The 24,097-nt window shown below is 40.6% G+C and overlaps 1 protein-coding gene across 1 annotated transcript; it reads right to left on the reverse strand.

The window, feature by feature from the left end:
* Nucleotides 1-1,994: 1,994 nt before the first annotated feature.
* LOC118221291 (fascin-like) lies at nt 1,995-14,026 on the reverse strand. Its single transcript, XM_035406234.1, has 5 exons — nt 12,889-14,026; nt 7,923-8,079; nt 5,727-5,848; nt 5,221-5,388; nt 1,995-4,517 (listed from the first exon to the last, which is right to left on the reverse strand). The coding sequence occupies exons 1-5, from the start codon at nt 13,709-13,711 to the stop codon at nt 4,312-4,314; spliced, it is 1,476 nt and encodes a 491-aa protein (XP_035262125.1). The 5' UTR covers nt 13,712-14,026; the 3' UTR covers nt 1,995-4,311.
* Nucleotides 14,027-24,097: the final 10,071 nt, after the last annotated feature.

Genomic DNA, 24,097 nt, shown 5'->3' on the forward strand with positions numbered 1-24,097 from the left:
ATATGAGTACCACAAGCTAGGGGGAGTAATGGTTTTTACATTTTTAAGACACCACCCCTCCTAACCTACTTTTAAAATGGCTTTCACCCCTTCCTCCCCCCCCATCCCCAATTCCCAACCCGGTCATTATTGAGCTGTGGTTTCTATGGAAACGGTGGTCTCACATGTCTGAAGTGCTGACTAAGTTTGCCCAAGGAACTGGCTGCTATGGATGAATACAGAGCTTTTTGGCAACTCTGTTTTTATATTTCTTAAAATAGCGACAAACGGTCTCCCAGTAACAGGAGTAGACCAATGCACTGAAACTATGAAGGCCATACATGCATTCTCAAATAGACAACCCTTTACTTTTTATGCAGGGATTATTTTAGCCTTTCAGAATATAAGAATATCAACACAGAAGCAGAGTTTCAACAACTTTTTTCCACAAGAAGACATGCTTTGAAATACCTGTAGTTTATATTTTAAGGACATTTATTTCTATATGCTGAGATGAATCTCTTTATTTCATCAGTATACTTCTTTGCAAATTATTCAGAATAATGGCCTAATTCATGCATTGTCTTTTTTCAGAACATGTCATGTCTGTAGCCATGTAGGTTTTCCCTATAACTGGTTCATTTAATCCAGTAAAATAGTGACGTATTTCTAGACCGCTCTCACCTTGCTCCATGCAGCTGTGTACAGTTATTTCCCTCAGTTTAGAGGCTGTGCTTCGTTCTGCCTGCTGCATTCCAGAAGAACGGTTTTTTCTCTCTGCAGCTTGTCATTTGCTGGACACAACACAAGGTGGGTAAATGCCGTAAAAGTAGTGAGTGAATTCTTTGGACAATTTATGTCGCTTGGATACGATTGCCTGTTTCTTTTGGTGAATAAAGTGAAGTGTATAAGATGTCTGCTCTGGTGGGCTCACCGCTTCTCTTTCATTAAGGACAAGAGGTTCACTTACCCAGAGGGCGAGGGGAAGTGTGGGGGCTTCACATATGAACCATTATCAGGTCTGGTGAGTACGGAGAATGTAGATGTGTATTTCTTACATCCTGCCAGCGGCTAGGCAAGCTATTATTCAGGATATACTTTCCTTGAGATAAATCAAGCTTTGCTTTGATTCTGGAAGCATAGTATAGGTTGGAGGAGTGAGCTCATCTCTCGTTGCTATGTAATTAAGAGGTGTGCCTGGTCTTGCATTTGGAGTTTTTAAGCATCTTCAGCTGTAGAGCTATACAACATTGAAGGCATACTGTCTAATATTAAATGTGTGTGGAGTGGCATTGTATAAATCCTGGCCATTGCATCAATGTATTTAAAGTATAATGTGAAATTACAAAAAGGATTTAACACGTCCCCTCTTTTCAAATTTTATTTGGAGAAAGGAGGCCATTTCCTGTCCTGGAAAATTATCTCTTGCCAAAATATTGCGTAAAAAGTTGGACCATAAAAAACAAAAATCACAAAGAACTCTTTGATAGAAAAGGCCAAAGATGATTTTCTTCTGAGAAAAACCAGCGCATTCTTGCACTCTGTGGTGAGCAGATTGAGTTACAAAGTAAACATTCAGAGGCCCAAAGGTGTCTTTGTACTCGGCCGTCACCATCGGTACCAGACAAAACCCAAACCAGCATGTCCTCAGCCGCTTGGTCTGCTTTTGGTCTATCAGGTTTATTCAAGGGTCTAAACCAAAACCAGCGATACTAGTAAGAGAGTCATTCTCAGTCATTTGTGCATATTGAACCCATAAACTCATCACGTGGATGCATTTCAAACACCTGTAATTTATTAAAACATTAGAAGGGCTAATTTCAGAAACTTCAATTGAAATAACCTGTAACAGCTTTTGATAGTTTAAGAACTTAAGATCCCATTATTGTAGTTCCTTTTTAATGTACTTGGTTTGAGAGGGAGTGTTGGGAGAGGGAGTTAAACACACTGTTCCTTCATAATCTACAATGTCACCAAAGACACCTACATAATCTACAAAGACACCAGGACAAGAGGAGGTTTCATATTTAAACTTTACTTGACATTAGGCTTAAGTCATACAAATGGCACAAAGGAAAAAAAAAGTCAAACAAAAACAGAAGCTACTTCAGGTTTTCAAATACACAAGCGGAATGTTCTGGGAAATAAAAAAAGCTACTTTCGCCTGTATACTCAGAGTAAGGCACAACCATTATCATTCCCTTTGATCAGAAATCACCTCCCACAAACAGCCACCTTCCCATCTACAGAACAGTTGCCCTAATGACAGAAAACATAAGATGACATTCATGGAGCACTTGTGGGGCAGTTCCCACTAATGCAGGTTCTGTGGCCGCAGGCTAAAAAAAAAAAGTTTTATTTCCGACTTCACCAAATTTGCAGTGTAAGTGATTTGCATTGCTATGCATTTTACATTGATTATCAGTCTGATAAAATCTCTTTATTGATTTCCAGTTGTGTGTGGTTACTTATGTGGATGCAAGGACAACAACAGTTTCCAGTCATTTTATAAAAGGTTCATTGTGTTTAGTGTTGTTTAGCACCAGTGCTAAAACAGAGCAGCAAATGGATACCCCTTCCAGGGGTTTGAAGCCAGAGTTTGGTAGTCATCTAGCAAAGTTACCCATTTAATTGCACACCAAGGTTTACAAATAAGCTGCATATAGGATCATCCTTTTCTCCAGTCATGAATTCATTTTAACCTGTAAACATCACTGACTAAAAAAGTCTCAAAACAGCTATTTAACTTTTCCAGATCAGTCTGACTCCTGATAGCAGTCATTGTGTGGTAAAGCAGTTCAGAGCCTGATTTCACTTGAGCTCTTTGATAGAATATTGAGTGATCCTTCACCTGCCCCGTTACAAAACTATTCCATGGTAATGCCTCTAGAAATGTCATAATTATTCTCGTAAAACTCTGGAAATGTCCAATAACTCATGCCTTTGAAGCTTGTGCATCACAGCTGCAGTGGAACACAGTCTCACCATAGGGCCATAACGGTGAAGGTGAGTCATTTACTTTTGAAAGCAACGGCTCTTCAGATCTGCAATTTATACAAATTCCAGACCTATAACTACACAGCATATATCAGAGGATAGCGCTTAAATCACTGGACAGTTGTAGGGCCAGACTGAATTTAAAGTCACGTTCATATCAGTATTGCCTCCTGCTTTTTGTTAGCTCTTGAGCCATTACGGTCCATTGAGATGAGTGACTATAAGAATTCCACTTAAACCCAGCACTCCAAAATAAATTTCCAGTTTAGGATATTCTCCATCTGACAAGATAAAAGAAACTTATGGCACACAAAAGAAAATCAAGTCCATATCATACAAGTTCGCCTTTCAATATCACGACTAGTTCACTTAATTAAGAACAGCTTTGTGCACAGTGATAAGTGAAGTTCAACACTGGTTTTAACATTTCTATGTTCCTCAAACATGACAAAATCAAATACAGATTCCCAACAGCAAACAGATGCTGTTAAATATTACAAGTGCTCACCTGATTTTACATTGTAAATGCTGAGCACATGCTAGTTTTACAATCTGACTAAATATTCCACATCTTTTTTTAATGTTTTTTTTATTTAGAACAAATGGTCTTTCTCTAAGACATGCTGGAATAGTCAAGATTGGCTTCACTCCAAATTTATATTAATGTCAAAAGGCAACCCAACTGCACACTGACCCAAGGCTGAGGATTAGGTGAAAATTAAGAAGAGATGTCAGAGATGTCTGATCTCAGAGCAAAAGTTTGGCAAAATGGGAACACTTATATTTTAAGTGGTCATTTTCAGGTGGTTCTTTCATGGACGGCTCAAAAATAATTGGCAACTGACTGTGAACATTATCACCATTTCAAAATTCCAGAAAAATTCTGAAAGAATAGAATGTCCTAGTTTTTACTAGGAATCAATCCAATCAACCAGGATTTTGGCAAAAAAAAATGACTGGAGTAACAGTAGACTAGAGAATAATGGCAATAAAAAAAACTTTAACAGTGACACATTACTCATCTGGATTGAACTCTGAGAATCAAAGCAAAAAAATACATTTTGCCTTAGTTATTTCATATCAACAACAAAATATGGGGATATTGCCATCTCAGACCCCTTTTCCCAAAGGTCAGGAAGAAAGCTTTTGTCATTACATTTCTGATACTAAAGGCTGGGTGGAGGGGAGCCACAGGAGTCAGGCCAGCTTCAGTCATCCGGGACAAGTGCATCACCCCCTCAACCATTTAATCCCCACATGCATGCAAACTGAGAATCAAAATTAAACAAACTAAATGAAGAAAATGAAAAAGCCACAATGGTAGATAAAGTGCTTCTAGTACTCCCACATAGTGGAGCTGTCGAGGGCATCTGCATTGGCTTTCAGGACGCCAGCATGGTCTCCCTTCAGGTACTTGCCATCAGGAGCCTTGATGGCCAGCTTGTTATAATCACAGAACTCCAGCAGGAAATCCACAGGGGTGTCGCTGCTGCTGACCACTGAAGACTCATTCCCAACCATCCAGTACTTCCCAGTGGAATCTGGGGAGGAAGGTGAGCAGTCAGGACAGACCAGGAAGAACACGAGCACAAAGCAATGCAGAATCAGGTGAGACCAACCTTTCATTTCCATAACAGTCACTTTCTCTTTATTCAAAATTCCATCTCAAATTCAACTCAGTTGAAATGGTTTTTTGTTGAGCTATCATTTATTCTTGTACTGTTATGAGTAACTGATAATGATAATGCATGTAAATTTATGAACCACAGGATAATTAATCTAGAGAAAGGTATGTATACACATACATACTTGCAAGCACACACATTCCAGCTCAAAGTAACACAGATGCAGATTTGGTCATTTTCCCTTTACTATGAATTACTAATAAATGAACATGTTTGTCATTTTTAAATGGATTGTGATTTTTAATGGGTTATTGTATACATGATAGATCTACTAATTATACGATAGGTGATCTATAGGCCTAGCGAACGTTGATTTAGAAATTGGGTGTTTGCAAGGTTACAAAGTAGTTAATACTAGAAACGCCACAGCGGTCAATTTGACCGTTGTCACAAAAAAATTGAAATTGATAAACCTGTAGTCATGAAATTCGTTAGGCTCCCTCCTCATGACTTTTCCTCTAAGCTAAATTTTTGTCTATTTCTTTAGATTTTCTTGAGTGCCTTTTTGTCAGATTCTCCGAAAGCCCCTCTCCTCTGCCCTACACCTGCTGAGACTGACCTCTAAGGCTGTAGGCACCATCATGGAATTCCAGCTGAAATACATCATAGGAGGAGCGGTTGGAGTCCAGAGTCCCAGTCACTCTCCTACAGCCGATGAAGCCATGCTCTCCACGCAAGACGGTGATAGGCCTGTTGATCAGCTTCATAAGGAACTCCTCAGTCTGACCTGGAAGAGAGATCAGAACACTTTCAAATGTTTTTTTTTGCCACAGCACTGAACCCTCTCACAATACCACATTTTTGTTTATAGCTTCCCAACATTGATAAGTTGATTTTAGTAGCCAATGAGAAACAGGAACCCTCACTGAAGTAATGTTGCATGACCTTTCCAAAAGAAATAAGGATAATGTAGGGTTTTAGTTTTCATGACAAAATGGAATTTTCAAGTGGTCTGAAATCATTGACCTTCTTTAGAAAGACACAAAAATCTGCTTGTAGCACAAACATCCCCTTACACCAAGAATCTATTGTACCAGTAGACTTCAAATTGGTCCCAACACTCACCCGCTGATTCAACAGTGGCTGCCAGCTGCCCATTCTTTTTAGCTGCCACATATTTCCCATTTGCAGCTCTGAGGGTGATTTTCTTCTCACGCCACTCAATGTCGAAGTAACAGTTGGCAGACCTGGCAAGGAAAATGCATCTTGCAATGAGGATCCATTCGGTACAGTCAGATGAAGACCAATTAAATTCTGTGATGTAAAACTAAAAATAAGATCTGAGGATCACAGTGCTTTATCCCCTATACCTTGGAAAAAAAACCCTTTCATCCAGATTTATTAACTATATGGCACAACTACATATAATTCTAAGTGATGGCTGGACTGCATTTCCTCTTTCCTGCTGGAAAAGCTTAAAAAAGGCTCAACAGAAGGCCAGGTCACCTGCCTTTGAAGTCAAGTCTTTTTCCACTTGAATGGGCTCATGAGAAGCAGAATCTGCCCCAATGAACTGAAGTGGCTATGGTTCAGTTCTTCTGTGAGACAAGAGGGCTTATGCACAGCTGTCCTCACTTGGTCTCTGCCATTCTGTTAGCAGCTAGGCTGTAATGTCACAACAATGACCGCCACATGTCATCATGCGTTGGAGTGAGGGGTGACCAGGTCACTTGCCGAAATCTAAACATACTATATAAGCTCTCTGTGATGGGCTTAAGTCTCCTGTGCATTGTGTTAATCACATGTGAACTGTGGTCCTGAGCAAAGTTACTGTCTACAAGGATCAAGGAACTTTTTTTTTTTTTTTTCCCCAAAGGATTTAACAAAAAGTGCAGTTTCAATCCGATTATGGGACATAATTCTTTGGGTACATTAATGCACAGGCCACTTAAATATATTGCTACATATTTAACTTGAAAAATGTCACTTCAGAGTGTGTCCTCATTATTCACCCTCAAATATTTAAAATCTTAAGAACACCCGATATTACTTAAATTGCATTTCCAACTGAACTGCCCATTCTCAGCCTGATCGGTGCACATTAAATAAAAGCAGATGACTCAGAGGCACCCTTGTCCATTGTTTAGATACTTTCCAGGAACACAGCATTATCCACAGGCAGTTCTGGCCCCGGCGGTCCACTCTGTATGCAGGTTTTATTTTCGACCAATTAAGCAGTTAAATTAATACACGGTGGACTTGTAATATCACGAGCATGACATTTTTGGAAGGAACCTATGTATGCAGGCACAATAAGAATGGTAACAGATATTTAACTTATTTTAGTTAATTTCTGCTTCAAAAAATACAAATGCAGAACATTTGTAAGGTAATGGATGAATCAGTCATTCAGCTAAATCACAAACATCCAATACATTTTATTAAAAGTTTATAGCATATACCTTAAGAGATGGGTTTTTAAGAGAAAAATGGGTTTTTACTGTGAACCTAAAAACAGTTCTTCAACCCTTGAAGGCTATGGCATATGTGAACATGAAACCTTGATGTGTTTGATATGGGTGCAAATTTGTAAGGCAAATCAAAAAACCCTTTCCATTAGGATTTTAGTTTCAGCATAATGGACAGGAAGCAGCCTCTTAATTGAATGAGCAGATCAATAACTCTCCAGTGGACTCCTTAAGACTCTTCTGCTCATTTGTATCAGTTGGTTTAGAGCGGGTGTCATGCAGATAAATTAATCTCAATCCATGTTACACAGGCGCCTTAATCTAATCATTGCTTTCCATTATCACAAAATATAATGCAGTGAATTACCATCATGACGCCTAAATGAAGCTAGATACTGTTAGAGCATGTCCCAAGTCTACTCTTCTACACTGGTCGTGCTGAAGAAACTTTCTATCGCACACAGACCAAATTCAAATTCAATGGTGGTTTTGGTTTTCACCAAGTGAAAAGTCTGAATTCATACCATTTTGTTACCCTCAAAATTAAAAAGTGACAGCAAATTCTCAAGTAAGCACAACTCAAACAGCTTGATAAATCCTGATTACATAAAACTGAGATGGAATACCAGTCCACATAGTGACCAGCCAGGACCTAGCCCACAGCAGTATGCCCGTGTCAGGACAGACACTGAGTTGACTGGATAACAAACTGACTGAGCACTGACGCATTAAAGCCAGAGGGAGTGTAACCTCACTTGTACGGGTGTATGGGAGGAAGAATGGGGCTGAGAAGGGCCTGCCTCCCCAGAGAGGAGAGTGCTGAGTGGGGTGACGTGGTGAACTCAGAACTCACTTGGTAGAGGCTGTGCACTGCAGTCCTCCGTTGGCAGTGAGGGTCCAGTATTTACCAGTGCATGTCCTGAAAGCACACTTCTTCGTTTCTTTACTCATCTCCATCTGAAAGGTCTCCTGATCACCTTCCTCATCCTGGTTAGCAGATAGGTCCATGCCTAAATTACAAGGACAGTACACCATGGGTATAGTAAACTAATATATTCACCACTTGTTTTTTTCTTTTTTAGCATGTTGATACACTAAAAAACAAAATGCAAATAACAGACCTAAGCAGGTGAAGTCAACATATGAACAGAAGGAAGATTTAAAGAACATTAATTAGCTTTACTTGACTGGATTTGTAGTCATGTTTGAGAAACTGAGTAGCTTCCTGAGAAGCTGCCATCTTTCAGCTGGTCTCTACAGCTCATTGCAGGGCATAGCAGATCACATGGCCCAATGACTCCTCCTACACTGAAGCTGCTGACCTGTGGTGTGACCTCAAGAGTGCCCCTCCAGCCTCCCTCGTAATCACAGCAATGCTACACTGAGCCCAACTCCCAAGGAATTCTGACTTCCCACACATGCCATGAAACACAGGCACAACACCAAATCATGAAGCAAGAAGGGGTTTCCAGTTGTGGCTGGAGGTTACTGGTGCTCAGATAGTACTACACATTGTGTCCATTACTCCCTACATGAACTTGCAGGCTATCGCAGCTCTGGAACTCTTCACGTTATGCTAAGTTAGTGAATCACCGGTCCAAACATGAAATTTAGTCTCTCTGTATCTGTCTGACACAATGAGAATACAGACCAGTTGGCCAGACCCTGTAAGTCAACAGATTATCACATTAATGTATAGGAAACATTTTGGACTGGCTCCAATTCCCAAATGGCTATGATTACAATGTCCATAGTGTTACTGCAAATCATGGTGAAATTCAACCTGATGCTCCCTTTGAGAAATCAGGAAGAACAGGCAAAAATGCTGTGTGCATTGTTAGGAAATGTAGACTCAAGATTTTTTTTTTAAATGCACTATAGCCTACATTTAACTGCCATATGAAAGTTCATACATTTCTTAATCTCTTTTTTCTACATTTTAGCATTGTACTGCTGTAAAGACTTAGTATAAAGTCCATAGTAACTTGAAACCTGGAAAGGCCTCCACGGAAAGATTAAGTTTCCACAAAAAATGCCAACATGAATGAAGGGGGTAAAATGGAAGAGATGAGAAACACATGGTTCAAAATGGTTGCATACTGGAGACGGCGGTCAGCAGGGGAGGAGGAGACAGAGGGGTGCAGACGCTTAAAAACATCCCAGAAGAACAAAGTTCCTCATTTACAACACTGGCACCAATACTCAGCTGTGCTGAGTGAGATGAGTCCTCGCTCATCCAAGTTGTGAAAAATCTTTCACAAATAGGTAAATAGGTCTTGCCAAATTTACACTGAGGAAGTCATCGCCAAACAAATGGTACATTACAGGTTTAAGGAGAAACGGCACAGCTCACATCTACCGCCACACGATCCCTCCCCCACTCATAACACTACCATCCTCAATTCAGGCCTCTTCCAAACACGCATATATGCACTCATCATTACAACTGGCCCCATGGATCAGGCATTTATCCTATTTTCACTTTTTTTAAAAACACCAAATAGAGGCTTGTTAGGTAGTAGTTTGGCAAGGAAAATGGTCTCCCTGCATAAATGACATGCATTTATGAAAACTGGGGCATGGGGGACACAGACATTTGCCACTAGGGTATTTAAAGGAAAGTTGGGTAGTAGGCATGACATTAGGTCAGTGAGCCATAAAAAGCTGGCTGACTTCAGGCTAACATTCCCAAAAGGATGGAAAATTAACACCCACCACCCATAAAATGTTGGTGATTTCTTTAGAATTGGTGGGTTAATTTAGCGAGCCCATTAGCCAGAGTGGCGGGTAGCTTTTTAAGACTGTGGTTCCATAGCCAAAATATCCATATCGCTAAATCGTGAAAACAATGGTGCTGACAGCTTAGCTACATACACTATGTAAAATAACCTTGAGAGAATGTGAAGAATTACTCTGATTAACCAAGCTTTAGCCAGATAAATAGGAACACTCACTAAGCTCTCCATGTCAGCCCAGCATACAAGTACAACTCTGACTGTGTTCTACCATCCTATACTTTCTCACTCCAACCCTAAAAAACACATCTCATTGAACAGCTTCAGATGCTGCTAATTTGTAGAGTCAGGTGAGCCAAATTAGGGTTGAAATGAAAACCTACAGAATGGTAGTTCCCCAGGAACATGGTTGGTTACCACTGATCTACACTCTTCTGAGGTAAACTTACATAGAGTAGCCAAGTTGAGTGTCCTGGTACCCTGCTGTAAGGTTACTGAAAGATGAGGTGGAATATTGTTGGCATTAAAAGGCCTGTGCCGGTGAAACAAAATGAAAACAATCAAGAGTGAGCAATAAAGAAGCAGAGATCAGTGTTCATTGAGTTTATGGTATTAACCTTAGATTTTAGCCTATATGTACTTCATCATTTCTTGGTGTGATGTCTGTCAAAAAAGTGGGGTGGCTGGAAAAATTTGGACATCTAACAGCCACTGTGACTGGTGGGCCAAGAATTCATCATGCACAACAAACAAGATGCAGGAGATTTTCCAATAATCAGAAATGAGCATTTAAATGGAAAACATGGCAAGAAGCATAGCTACATAATGAGTCATTCTAACCACACAGCACAATCAGGGATACTTAGACTGGCCAGCTGTCAAATGGAATTTTAACCACATTTGGAGAAAAAAAAAAAAAAGATTTAGTTAGTTTTTTTCCTTCAAGTTAGTCTTCTGAATTTATCCCAGTCTGAAACACAGTCTGGTATCACCAGATCTTTACTGAAGGAAAACCTATAGGCCACTCATCAGCTTCATATTTCAAAACACATTTCCTCTCGTGTGCAAATGATTTTGTTAGCTGCTGACATGCTAAGGTTAATGTGGCAGAGAGGCTCCATTGTTCAGCTGGAGCACGTGGGCAGCTTCAGTGAGCTCACACCTTTGTTCCCTTCCAAACACACAAGTCCACCCCCTCGCACAACAGCGTGACTATTATCTCTCCAAAATCTGCCTTTACTTGCAATTTTCCAAAAGGGAGCGCAGTGACACACACTGATGTGGCACAGTTATCAGCCACGCCTCCCCCTGTGTAGCAGCAGAAATGGGCTCAGAGACCAGCAGAGGCTTAGCACAGGCCATAAGGGATACAGCAAGAGGAGCAGCCAGCAACTCTTCTTCTATGAGCAGAGTGCCACAGAGACTCGCCTATAGATCGTAACACACCCTGCTCATCTCAAATGTGCAATACCCAGTGAGGAGAACACAGCAAAATCCACAAAACCCTTCACAGCAGAGCCTCACATCAGGCTCAAATAGAGCTCATTGAGCAACAAAGACAGTAAATAGGAGGCGGGTCCCCATCTTGGCCTGTTTTACAGAGACCACGTGTGACCACCTTGCTCTTGGCGCCCACTCAGCAGTCTGTAATGAATAGCCTCATGCCTCATAAGGACCATGTGTGAAACAGCACTGAACTCGTACATCACCATCTTGAATGGAGGAAATCTTTTTTTTTTTTTTTTTTTACACAAACCAAAGATGACTTGTTATCCTGTGAGGCCTGTTAACATGAAATACTATCTACTGAATAAATCTGTGTTTTTACATTCTTGCCTCCCTTCCCAAAATAGCATTTGAAAATTCAGTGGTGTAAAATACATAATCAAAATGAATTTATATGTTTTATAAATATGAAAGGCCATCTCATCTATTTGCTATACTTTTAAAAACTGTTTTTGTAATTTCTTTGTTTTTTCTTGTAGTGTAAAGATATTGCATAAGAAATTTAAACAATCTAGTTTCTCAGCAATTTTATTATTGTCTATATCATAAGGCTTTAAGTAACTATAGGTAACTATATAGGTTGTACTGTAGCTTTAAAAGTATATGCATACTAAGGACACTGGTTCAATCGACAGCATTTTGTAATGGATAACATTTTGAGGCAAAAGGTAGCCATTTTTCACCGGTCCTTATCCCGAGTGATGCTTATCGCATCCAAAGTTGTGAAAACTATTATATTCCGGCCAAGAGATGGTCCTCTTCATCATCAGCTTGTCATGGCTCTACCTAATTTCCATTGCATTTACAGGATCACAAATGTTAGTTCCATTGGACCTAGTCATAAGTGTTAAGCCATTTCATCATTAAAAGATAATATTGTTCTTCCTCTCATACATGGACCACACATCTAGAGTGTTGTACAGCCTTGCGTGCATGCACGATTATGCGCATGTCTGCATGCTTAATCTAAATATAAGCCTAATTATTTATTGCATAGTCATCGTTCTTTTTGTCACAAGTTCTAGTTTACGGTTCACACACAATTAAAAGTGAGAACAGAATCGCCTAGTTTTATACTCACGTTAAGTAAAAATACTAGTAAAATATCAGCAACAATGAATAAATTTGGCTAAACATGGCTGCTAAATAAATTATTTTAAAGAACTTTGTGTTTTTTAAAGGAACAGCTCACGTAATAAAAGAAAAAAGATTGAGAAAGGAAAGTTAATCTGTATGAACTTTCCATTCCTTTGTTTTCTATCCCTTCGGCTATTACTGGAGGGAAGGGGTGGAATGCCAAATTTAGTGCTATCCTAATCTGATATTTGGTGTAGGCTACAATTTCCTTTCGGATGGCGGAGGAAATCATAACATTCCTGCAGGCTTGTATTTTATCATATTCACTAACCGACTAAAGCCAGACATTTCTTTTCTGCTTGCAAAGGTTTTAACACGCAAGCACACCATTGTGGTATTCTGATAGCATAGGCCTACCTCAAAATGTTAGTTTTTCGTTGAAATTTACGCTTCCACATTTCTCTACATGCATCTGCTAAAATGAGGCCATTATTGACTTACCTTGTCTGGTGGACACGTTTCGGTCGTTACCGGCAGTGAGCACCACCTGAGGATGGCTCTGCTCCAGCACAAAAAGCTCGTCTTTTCCAACCTTGGAACTCTTGCCAGACTTCATGGTTCCACTCGGACCTGAGGGCGCCAGGTATTTCCCTCCACAGTCTCTGAATGCCACCTTTCCCGACCTGAACTCCAGGGTGTAGCCGGTGGTTTTGTCAGGCTTAGCGGCCAATGTACCATCATTTTGGAGGAACCGGTTGTCTGAGGTCTGCAGGTGGTACCTCTGGTCTTGAAAAACCAAAGTGATTAAGGAGTCGACGCCCCAAGGGACATCCCTGTCAATGGCAATCTCGTCTTGTTTCGAGCTTAAATGGGCATATCTTTTTCTAGTGACGCTGAATAGGTTGACTTGTGGGTGCATAGCAATGTGGACGCTCCATTTCTCTGCCACGGAGATCGTTTGAGCAAAACACGTGATTCTGTCCTCGGTACCGCCAAGGTAGCGCTTGTGAGGCTCCGACTGCAGAGACCAGCGCCCATCATCATGAGCGATGATAATGAACCTGCAGTCTTCGGCGGGTGTTTCGCTGTCACCTGTGATGTTTCCATCCTTGTCAGTTGCAATATACCTGCCCAGGTGACTCTTCAGGAAGACCCTGTTGGAGTCATCCCCGTCCTGCTCCAGGGTCCAGATCTGTTTTTTCTTCATGCTGGTCGCAGAGGCATTTATCTTAAACCCAAATGTTTCAGCGGTAAGGTATTTATTTCCACAATTTATGAGCCCAAATTGAATTTTGAGCATGTCGCTGGTCCCGTTTGCCGTCATTGTTGCTGGTTCAGAGAGGTTATTCTATCAGTCTTGTTTCGTTGATGTTTTTCTGTAGATTGGTAGTATTTTTATGGTATGTGTATGATGCTTGAATTGTTTCTTTGTGCAGAGCTGGAATTTTTCTGAACTGCAGCCTCAGACAGCCTGAATCCCAAGTCACAGCTGCAGCTTTTATACAGATGGGTGATGTCAGTCTGGCTGCCCCGCCCCCGATTGAAACGTGAGTTTTCAGAGAACTGCAGCAAAAAAGAAAACCACCCTTTATGCTGACTAAACGCTATCAGCGACTTGAGTAAACGTTATCAAGATCCTGTCCTCTAACTGCACAGAGGACAGGTACATGCAAATGAAGTAGCCTATGCACGATAAAAGCAGAAGCTGCTGTTATTTTGTACATGCGTAGAATGGCGAATTCAGATTGGCTATAAAAAGGTGTTGCCGCCAAGTTAGCCAATAGAACCGAATTTGTGTAAAACACGATGCTGGTAGTTCGCAAATTTTATCATATATTATTAAACGTTTGTTCTCCGAAATTAATACGTATTAGCTGAAAAGTAAATGTATTGGTGTGGGATGTGATAGGGACATTTTAAAACGTGTATAAATCTAGCTAGATGCGTTTTTGTGAAAAGGTAGTTTAGAAAGAACAAATACAAACTAAGCAACAGTCTTGTCGACACAATATTCAAAATTTACCACATGATAAGGTATCATGTTCTGATTTGTTCTTAATTAAAACTTTTTGCCATAGAAAATGAAAGTCTAGTTTCTTTTAGTAAAGAAGCTCATTTAAGAACAGTTTAACCATGAAGAACAAGGAAGAAAAATAAAAGGTTCAGTTTGTAGTCAGGCTGCTTTAGACAATGTCCTTATCATGCATTACTTGAATTTACAATTAAATAAATAGCTAATTGAACAAGTGCCCACGAGCTGTGCAAAGTAAATGGAGAAATAAATACAACAGAGATGATTCAGAGACAAATAAATCTGCAGCCTACACTGTCTTCAAAGTAAAATAGAAAAGTAGCCAGATCCATGACTGTTAACACAGACACAATGACAGTGGTGTGATTATCAGTGCAGACTGTGTGGGAGTAAGCCTAAGTGTCAAGACACCACTGGACTGGACCACTGCCACATGAAGGTTAGGTTCCCATATCTCTAAATCCTCCAAAAAGCATGTCACTTAGTAGGCTACTGTGATGCCATAGTGTTATTTCTGCATTTTTTGCAGTCCCTTCAAATTGTGGAAATGAGCAAATGTTTTAGGCACCACATTCAGTTTTTGAAAAATATTTTGTCTTCACCAAAAGTGTAGTCTCCAGGTTTTGAAATAGCTCTGGTTTTGCATAGAACCATAACTTGTGGATAACTAACCATGGATAACTAACCATCTAATGTTTTGTCAATATGCTAAATTCATGTTTTTTTTTACTACATCAAAGCTGTAACTCATATCTTGTGTCACAACATGGCCTCCTGATAGAGGAGAAGTGGCTGAGCAGAGTGACTGAGTGTGTACGCACATGTACCCATGTATGTGTGTACATGTGCATTGGGCTCCCCAGGAGCTTCACATAGTTTATTATAATTCAGCCCCCCTCATTCTGTGAAGGGCTATCTCCCCTTCCAGATGGTTAGCTCCATTGTTGCCAATGAATTAAGTCCATTTGTTTATTGAAAAAAGACCGCTTCTCATTCCAATGCTTTTAAATGTCTTTAATGGAAGCACACACCTGTGATTTGTTCGAAAGGAAAACTGAAATGAACTGAAATTGCAACTTAAATTTGACTGAATTAGATTGGTGCTAAAAACATGCTCAGGCTGAATTTTGAAGCTGTCGGTGGTTATCTTCAGCCCTCAAAACTATAGAGGTTGCCATGGAAACAGTGTTCTACCTACTGGGCATAAAAACATGCTGTCTACCATAGCAGGGTGCCCTAATGAAAATGAGGGATCTATTTATATCAGTCTTTCATCTTTGCATATCATAAGGCTTCTGCACCTTGCAGAGAGACTCTGCCAGCACTAATTATTACAGTAAGTCCCATTTTAATAGTGCTCAGATTTTGTAAAGCTACTCATTTTTCAAATGCATTTTTATATTTCCTATTTGTGCCCGTAAGAACTGGGTCAGTACAGTAATTAACCTCTTCGTTATGAGTCCTTTGCAGTACATACTTAGAATCTCTTAGACATGCTTAACAGTAGATAATGCATAATGCTCTGGTGAAATAATTTATATTGCTTCTTACCCTTTTCATCTCAAGCAAAAACAGTCACTCCCCCTCTGATCAACAGGGGACCTTAATGTTTTGAGGACACTAGTATAATGAAAATGTAAAAGGTTTCATACAGCACAGCATTTTTCATTAATATCAGTAGCCACTGAACTGTGTAAGATTATGAACTGTCTTAATTTTGTTGTTGAAAATTCATAATTAAATGCATTCCTGCTCAATTGAATCAAACCTCAGTCTACTCCTGAGCCTCAGCAGTGGGAATGAGGGTGGGTGTGTGAGAGAGAAGCTTCGGTCATGTGACCACACAGCTGGCACTGTGGATGTCATGTGGCTTCAGTCTCCTGCCCATCTGCAGTCCTGCATCTCGCTTCGCTGCTGGAGATGGTGGGCCCCCCTGCTTCGATCAGGTACAACGTGCCAGAAGGGATGGCACCAGCTATATATGCTGAATATTAGTCCCACGCTTTCCCTCTCTACTGCTCCCCTGTACTTAGATGGTCAGAGGGACTGCATCTAGCTGAGGTGGAGCATGGGGTGTTGTGCCACATGCATAATAATAGTGCTGCACTGCAACATTGCGTCAGAGTGGGGTTTTTTTTCTACTGGCTGATCCGATGCAGAGCCCACGCTTGTGGAAGCATACATGTCCTGAATTGTAAAAAAGCCAGTGCTCCCCCGACCAACACTGAAGTAGATTTACTCACCCACTGTACCCACTACATGAACAGTAACACAGTATTTGTCTACAGCAAATGCAAGGCGAGAAACTGAATGATATTCAATTGAAATAACTCTGTAATCTTGCAAAATGGCATCTGCTTTGCTGCCTGATGATGGGGTGGACATTACACAGGGCCGTGCAGGATGTGGACAGGGTGTCCCTGTGTTTATACTGCAGACGCTTTCCTGTCAAACAGCCACAGGATCCTGCCTCCACCCAAAGTCATTTCCTAAGTAAAGAGGATTTTCCTCTACACCTCAGTGAGTGTGTCTGCTTCACCTAACTTCCAAAAGTCAGTCTTGTGTGACATCCAAATAGTTTGAGGCTATAGAAGGGTTTTATTAGTTGAAAACTGACAATAGTTTAGTTTCACAACGGTCATATTCATAATGGTCATTAACACTAGGAATTATTATAGATTATATTGATATCTTTGTTAATGATAGAAACAACATACCAAGCTGATTCAGGAAAAAAGACAAGATTCTATGGTATAGAAAAAAGTAAATCAAATGGGAATATGCATGGAGCTTTATGGATGCTACACTAGTCTAAAGACCACTAGTGTTTATTGCAGTAATACGCACATGGTCTGGAATTCTATCCTGACCATGCTAGTGGTAACTGTGGGCAGGAGTCATATAAGGCCATGTAGAATTACCCCTACTGTCACATAGAGTGGGAGGGTTTAAGTTTATAGGCGATTTCTTTGCTTCATTTACTCTTGTACTCAATTGGGTGCCTGCAGTCTGCCTGATCCAGCTGTGAAAAGCACAGTACTCTGACCCTGTGGCTGTGAAGTTTAGTGATTGGGCTGCAGAGTGAACAAGCTTGAATGCAGTATGAAGGAAAACACATGCTGGTATGCACTCTCCTGAACTGACTGAGAGCAATGGAAAATGGCTAAAAATATGATTGGACATTCAAGTTGTGAGAATCAAATAAAGGATACATTTTATGGCTCATGTTGGCAGTTTTGGTTTATGTTGGCCAGGCCTATTGGGCCTTTGATCATTTTCTTATATTTTCATTGCAAACTTTTTGGAAGATCACAAGCCATTGTGTGTAGGCAGCATTTAATGAAAGCATTTCATGAAAGATTAAAGGGTAAATAGTGCTTTCAGTATGTTTTGGGCACAGTGGAGCTTAAAATGCCAGGTCACATGGTTTGGATTGAGCCACACCAGAGACAGACATAATCTGTGGGCCCATCTCAGGTTCTCTGATCTGCTAATAAATAAATGTCTTTTTAAAAGGCACTTTGTTGTGAATCCCTATCTGCCTGTCGCAGCATGGTGTATATTTAATGAGCTCTCTGCCTCAAACACTCTCATCAAGTAAACCTGACAGGATCTGATCGTCTGTGGAACGCATGTCATAGCTAACCTATATTCCCACAGCTTTGTAGGTCATGAACTACTGACCATGGTCACCCTCCACAATAATGTGTTGAATGGACACATTTAAAGAAAAAATAATAAATGAATGTAAATTATTTATCCCAATTCATGGCCTGTCCTTTATTTATGCTTTCTGTTATAATAAAAGCTTAAGAAGTGTGGGTCGAATTTAGTCAATTCTGAAGGAGTTTTGAGGGTGAATTGATAGGGACATTTTTTTCAGTGATAAGATTTTCAAAATGAAGGTCCTTTTACTGAAGTCTGCAGTAGTGCGGTGTTCTCAGCCACGTGACATCTTGGTCCAAATGGGAAGCCATTTTTAGATGAGGCTGAGCACGTGCCTATTTTTAACTGGCCCAGTCCAGAGCATTTTTGTTGACCGCAGGACAAGGACTGAAAGTGGAGCAGCATTGTTGTTGAAGTGGGTGTGACCTTGCAAATGTGTTTCTGAGAGCCTGATGAGCTGTGCCGTGCTGTGAGTGATGACTGCCGAGCTGGCCTGGGACGCATGCTCTGATTTCTAGCTAAGTGGAAAGCGTTAAATCTATTCACAGAATCAGTTGCAGCACATCTGCAGCCTGACATTCAGGCCAGGAATTACAGTGGAGCCATTTTAGATGTGTTTTTAAATATAACCAACCCCTCAAGCTACATTTACAGACTTTGTGTTGTGGCTTCTCTTCTGACATTACATACAGGACTGTTCTTAACTGTACAACTAAATGGGCATTTAAATATACAAGCACTTACACAACCGATTACATTAAAAAGCAATCCAAAATTCACACATTTGCTACCTTTGTGTTTCTTTCCAAATAATATAAAGTTTTATAAATTATCCTGTGTAGTTTTACATAATCTATGGTGTGTGTTATCTTTAGGCTGGATTTCCATTTTGTTACTGTGAGGGAAAATCCTCTACTAAGCTCCTGATCTTGAGAAGCAGCTGGGGCTGATCGTGCTGTTTGGGGTCCTTTCCCTTCACAATGAAACTCCCTGTAGTCTTTTTCTCCTGCTTTGCTAATGGTTCCTGACCTAATGACTGCTCCAGCTGCCAGGCGAGGGCTAGCAGACTTGGGCTCTGTGGCTAATGGGGCAGAAGTTTGGCAAGAAGTGAAGATTCTGTGAAGATGGTGCACAGACATGGCTTAACTGTTCAACTTTCATTATTTCATCAGTTTTACTCTCTTTCCTGTAATGCCAGTATTGTGGAGGGATGCACTCTGTCTATGTGTTAAGGAATGGTGAATTAAGTTGAAGTTGTAAGAAGCTGAGCTAAAGAGAAAGAGAGCCAAAATGATTTTTGGAACCCAGGAATGTTCTTGGGGGGGGGGGAAGGGGGGAGCTGGGGGTGGGGTCCTGTGGCGAATTGGAGCATGCATACGTGTCTCCTTTCATTGCACTACAGGAGAAGCCCTTTTTCAGGGCCTCCTCTCTTTAACAATGGTCATGTCTGAAGTCACAGGGAGCCCTAGTGATGGAAACGGTCCCTGTATGCCAGCAGGGTGAAAGGTCACAAGTTTGTTTTGCTGAGCCTGTGCGTGTCAGAGAAGCCTTGTGTCCCCTCCAGTCATTGTCATGCCAACAGGGAAACGATCTGCTCCTCGTGTGCCAAAATCAATAGACATAAGATCCCATTAAAATGACCTTCTTGGTTGGGGGCAAGTGTGAAGGTTTATGCAATACCCTGATATTTCTCAACTCTGTCATTCAGTCAACATATGCTGTAAATAAAAAAACTCTACTTCTTGTAAGTGGCATCCAAGTGCCAAATCCAGCTGAGGCACGTGCCCTTAGTGCAGTGGTGCACCCTGTGTTCAGGATTGAATCCCAACTCTGCAAGTGCCACCTGTGTCCACATGTCCTGTTGGACAACACCATAGATCTCACCATAGATCATACAATGATTGCATTACATGACATTATTAATTATAGTTGATTTTATCCAGAAGTGGAGAGAGAGTGTTTACATTTAATGCAAAAAAGTGAGGTATACTGTTGCATGGAGCAAATGCAAACAGGAGTGGTGCCCAAACAAATGTATAAAAAATTTTAGTCAGCAGTGTTTTCTAGCTACACTGCACCATCTGCCACCATCTGACTTTCTCCCTGCCCTGCAATTGAGTGTCAGATCACTGGCATACTGCAAATGCAGAAATGCATTAGTACTCAGGCACAAGCCTCTTGACTTACCGGCAAAGTTATTTGCATGATGAAATTCTGGCATGGACATACATGCAGCTATCATAAACAAACTGTTGCTGATGAACTCTGGGAGCTCTGCTAGCAGTGCTCTGTGTGACCTGGCTGGTTTGCAGCCTGCCCAGCTCTGTGGTCGGGTGCTGGACCGAGCCTGTGGAAATGCACAGTGAGGGCTTGGAGCCGTGACTGAGGCATGAGGCAGGCAGATATAGGTCAGCCTGAAAGGCAGTGAAGCATGACTCTGCAGTGTCGGCTCGCCACTGAGTAAACCAGCGATCACGTGAGCCTGGCCTCCTGGGCACAACTTATACAACCGTGCTGCTCTACAGGCCAGCAGTGCATTAAGTGTAATCTCATAAACTATGTTTCCTCCGTAATGTGTCTCCCATAATACACTATGTGCTTGCTGATGTTGCCAAATCAAAATATAGTCTCTCTGACAAAAGCGGTCCTTTTCCTATTGGTATAGTTTTACCCTGCACCAGGTCAACAGTGTCTGCACGATTCAAGGAGAGAATGTCATATTCAGGAATTTGGATTGCAGTATGTATATCTGGACTGATTACAAATTTTTTGCATCTGTTAATGACAGGTATGGCTAGATAGTGGATTTCTGCCATTTTTAACACACTTAATAACTATTTGATGTGTGCAGCAGGCATGTTATCTCTCTAAGATTAAAGAAAGGTTGATATTTCATTTACGTAATGGCAAGTCACTTTAAAAAATTTTTTTTTTTTTTACATCTTATTGGTTGTTTAGTGTTTGTGCATCATGAGTGGTTGTACCTGGGTGTTTGAGCTTACTGTGTCAAGAGGTCGGTTAAGTGCTGTTCTGGCATTCACAGAGAGAAAATGGACCCAGGGTGTTTGTGGGAAAAACTGGTCTGGTCTGTTTTTCACTACCACTGAAACCAGGAACAAGGATGTATTTATTAAGCTTCAGGAAGAGAATGGAAAGGGAAAGCACACCAGAGTTTGTCACCCATGATTGGGATGTACAGACACAATATTTTTCAGAAATATTTGCCTGCTTCTCCAGTAAAGTGCTTTTTCTGCTCTCAAAATGAAAAGGAGCTTCTGGCACGATTATTTCCCCGTGGTCTCTCTTTTGTGGTTTTTTGATTTATGGGCTAAAGGCTTTGCTCAACATTGGGCCTTGATATTGATGTGGTTCCGGCAGGGGCCGGGGTTCTGCGGATTGAAAGAAACAGCTTTCCATCACTGGCTGATTGGTTGTTTTAGAGGCCTTCTTCTAATTCCACCAGTGTACCCCTATATTCCCCACTCAATTAGGTTAAATTCTGTTGAACCTCCCTGATGGTATGGTACAATCCTATCTGTAATGTCATGGGTAATTAGGAGCAGAAACAGAATTTGATTTAATTTCAAAGGAGCAGAATCAGGTACTTTTATCACATCTTACACTGGCAGACATTTGAAGCATCTTTCATACATGATAAATAAAGTCCACTGAAACCTGACCATAGCCACCATACAAAAAGGTGTGAGTAAAGCCCATTTTCCACTGCAGGGCCGAACGGTTCTGATGGTGTTTCCACCTGGAAACGGTTTGGCGGGGGAACGATTACAAACCGTGCCCAGCACGATATTTTCGGCACGGTTAGACAACCGTGCTCAGTGCAGCAGAACCGTTCGGGTGTGCAGGCTTAATGATGTATTCACTGATTGGTTTCACATTAGGCATATGTCAGTTTTGTGACTCCACAGTCTCTTCACGTCCTCTTCCGTAAGCTAGGTCAGTGGAGAAGCTAATATAAATAAAAATGCCAATCAAAAATCGTATTCCCTCATAGCAACAAGATAAACCCGACAATAGCCATAAGATATACAGCAGTGAAAACGCTGCTCACTGAATAACGAAATAAACGGGACAAAGTTTTAAAAAATGATACCATGTCATCCTACAGTCAATATCTGGGACTAAATATTGAATAAATAGGCTTACCATTGGTTTTACGCGTAGAGATGTCCCTTTTGAGACCGAGTGGTCATATATTGTCTTGGACAATAGGCCTACGTTTATGAAATATATTTTGCGCATTTTTGATGCCTGGGTACATTCAAAATAGCTGTGCATAATACCACACATATCGTTTACGGCGTTGTTGCTGTTTTTTGTACAGTCTGGCTTGATTGACAATTCATTTATTCAGTAGGTGAGAGTATAAGCTTTCTAACGATGTAGGCTATAACATGTCTAATTTTGCTTTTGGAATAGCGTTTTATAGGTCAGCGTAACCGAAAATTTTCTTATCATCACATTCACTTGCGCATTAAGACGCTGCACCTAACGAAACGTTGTTAACGATTTTTCGTAATTTCTTGGAAAATACTATTATTATTGAGGACTTCTGGGCATAGCTAAGACGTATATTTGCTGATAGACCTATCTGACATTGTTTTCTGGAGCAAAACAGAAGCGGATTGAACTCGTTGATTTACTGTCTCTGAACACAGATAAAATTTCATCATTGCTATGTAAGTATTCTGCTCAAAATATTTAGGTTACACGTTATTTTTGGATTGAGAGTCTTTAAATAGGTTAGCGGTAGGCTAATATATAATGATATTTCACACTGTAATGTAAGCATTAGTTAGTAGCTAGTTTTTTGAATGCAAGCAACAGTGATGGTCAGTGGAGGATACGCTAAAAAGAAAAACCAAAAAACAGACCAAAATACACAGAATCGTCGTCCGTTTCGCCAGCCAACGAAACATAACATAACATAACAAAAATAAAACAGTATGGGGAGCGACGACAACAACTGGCGCATATTAGGCCTACATTCACAACGGGACTTCGTCGCTGATCCACCGCGTCACTTGCTGTCCTCACTAGGTACTTCATAGTCCTGATTTTCGCAACCCGACGGTGGACACAGAAACCGTAACCATTCCCACGAGTACTGAGCAGCGCGGAATGGCACGGAGTGGCCCTGGTAACGGTTCGGCCCTACAGTGGAAAAGCGGCTTAAGTCAGAGATGCCGCAGTGTTCTGTCTTGAGTCCAAAGGGAAAAAATAATGAGAATGCATATTCTTTTTCATCTTTTTGTGCATTGAAATGGATAATTAGGTTACTACACTACTTGTAATGGTGGGATGAAAGCTGGTGGAGTTAGTGGTATCAACAGCCAGTTAAAACCAGTCGGTAAATGTAAATGCAGAAGCATCTGTTAATAACTTAAGGATGACCGCATCTTTCTTGAACTGTTTCTGGTCTGAGTCATTTCAGATGTTGGAGGTCTAACATGTTCTTTAAACATGTAGAACTCTTGCTGCTTCATTCTGATATTTTTTGAGAAAAATAAATGAGCAGATTACTGATATGGTGGCTGATGTAGTGAATTACCGAGCTGGATGAAATGAAAGACCTTTTTCTGCAGGGATTGTGCACCAATTTTGCACTAAGATAATGATGCAGAAGGTACTTGAAAGGCTACCATTTGCTGAAAAATATTTTGTTATTAACATTATTGTCAACCAATTTTACTTTGAAAATTGTTACCTAAACATCATTGTGTTGGACATCAATCAATTATTCACCATCAATATTATCAGTCAATTAGTGACACAATATGAAACAAGAAGCATAGCTTCTCTGCATTTGCACCTGCCAGGGAACTACTCTTGCCCTCATAGATGCTTCCTATTTTCCTAAAAGATGATTTCACAAAAGTAACACTTTTATCTGTTTCTGTGATTATAAATACATTTAGGCCCAACTGTAGACTATGAACAAAATAAAATTCCAACAGTAGCATGCCAACTATAATCTGTGATAAACAGCTGTAA

The sequence above is a fragment of the Anguilla anguilla genome, chromosome 2 (assembly GCF_013347855.1).
Source record: "Anguilla anguilla isolate fAngAng1 chromosome 2, fAngAng1.pri, whole genome shotgun sequence".
Classification (NCBI taxonomy): Eukaryota; Metazoa; Chordata; class Actinopteri; order Anguilliformes; family Anguillidae; genus Anguilla; species Anguilla anguilla.

What these genes read in the sequence shown, in the direction of transcription:
- LOC118221291 (XM_035406234.1), bottom strand. Translation starts at nt 13,711, where the DNA reads ATGACGGCAAACGGGACCAGCGACATGCTCAAAATTCAATTTGGGCTC. An exon ending in AGCCACTGTTGAATCAGCGG is followed by an intron (nt 5,389 to 5,726) that starts GTGAGTGTTGGG and finishes TCTCTCTTCCAG; the next exon opens with GTCAGACTGAGGAGTTCCTT. An exon ending in TGGTGCCTACAGCCTTAGAG is followed by an intron (nt 4,518 to 5,220) that starts GTCAGTCTCAGC and finishes CTTCCTCCCCAG; the next exon opens with ATTCCACTGGGAAGTACTGG.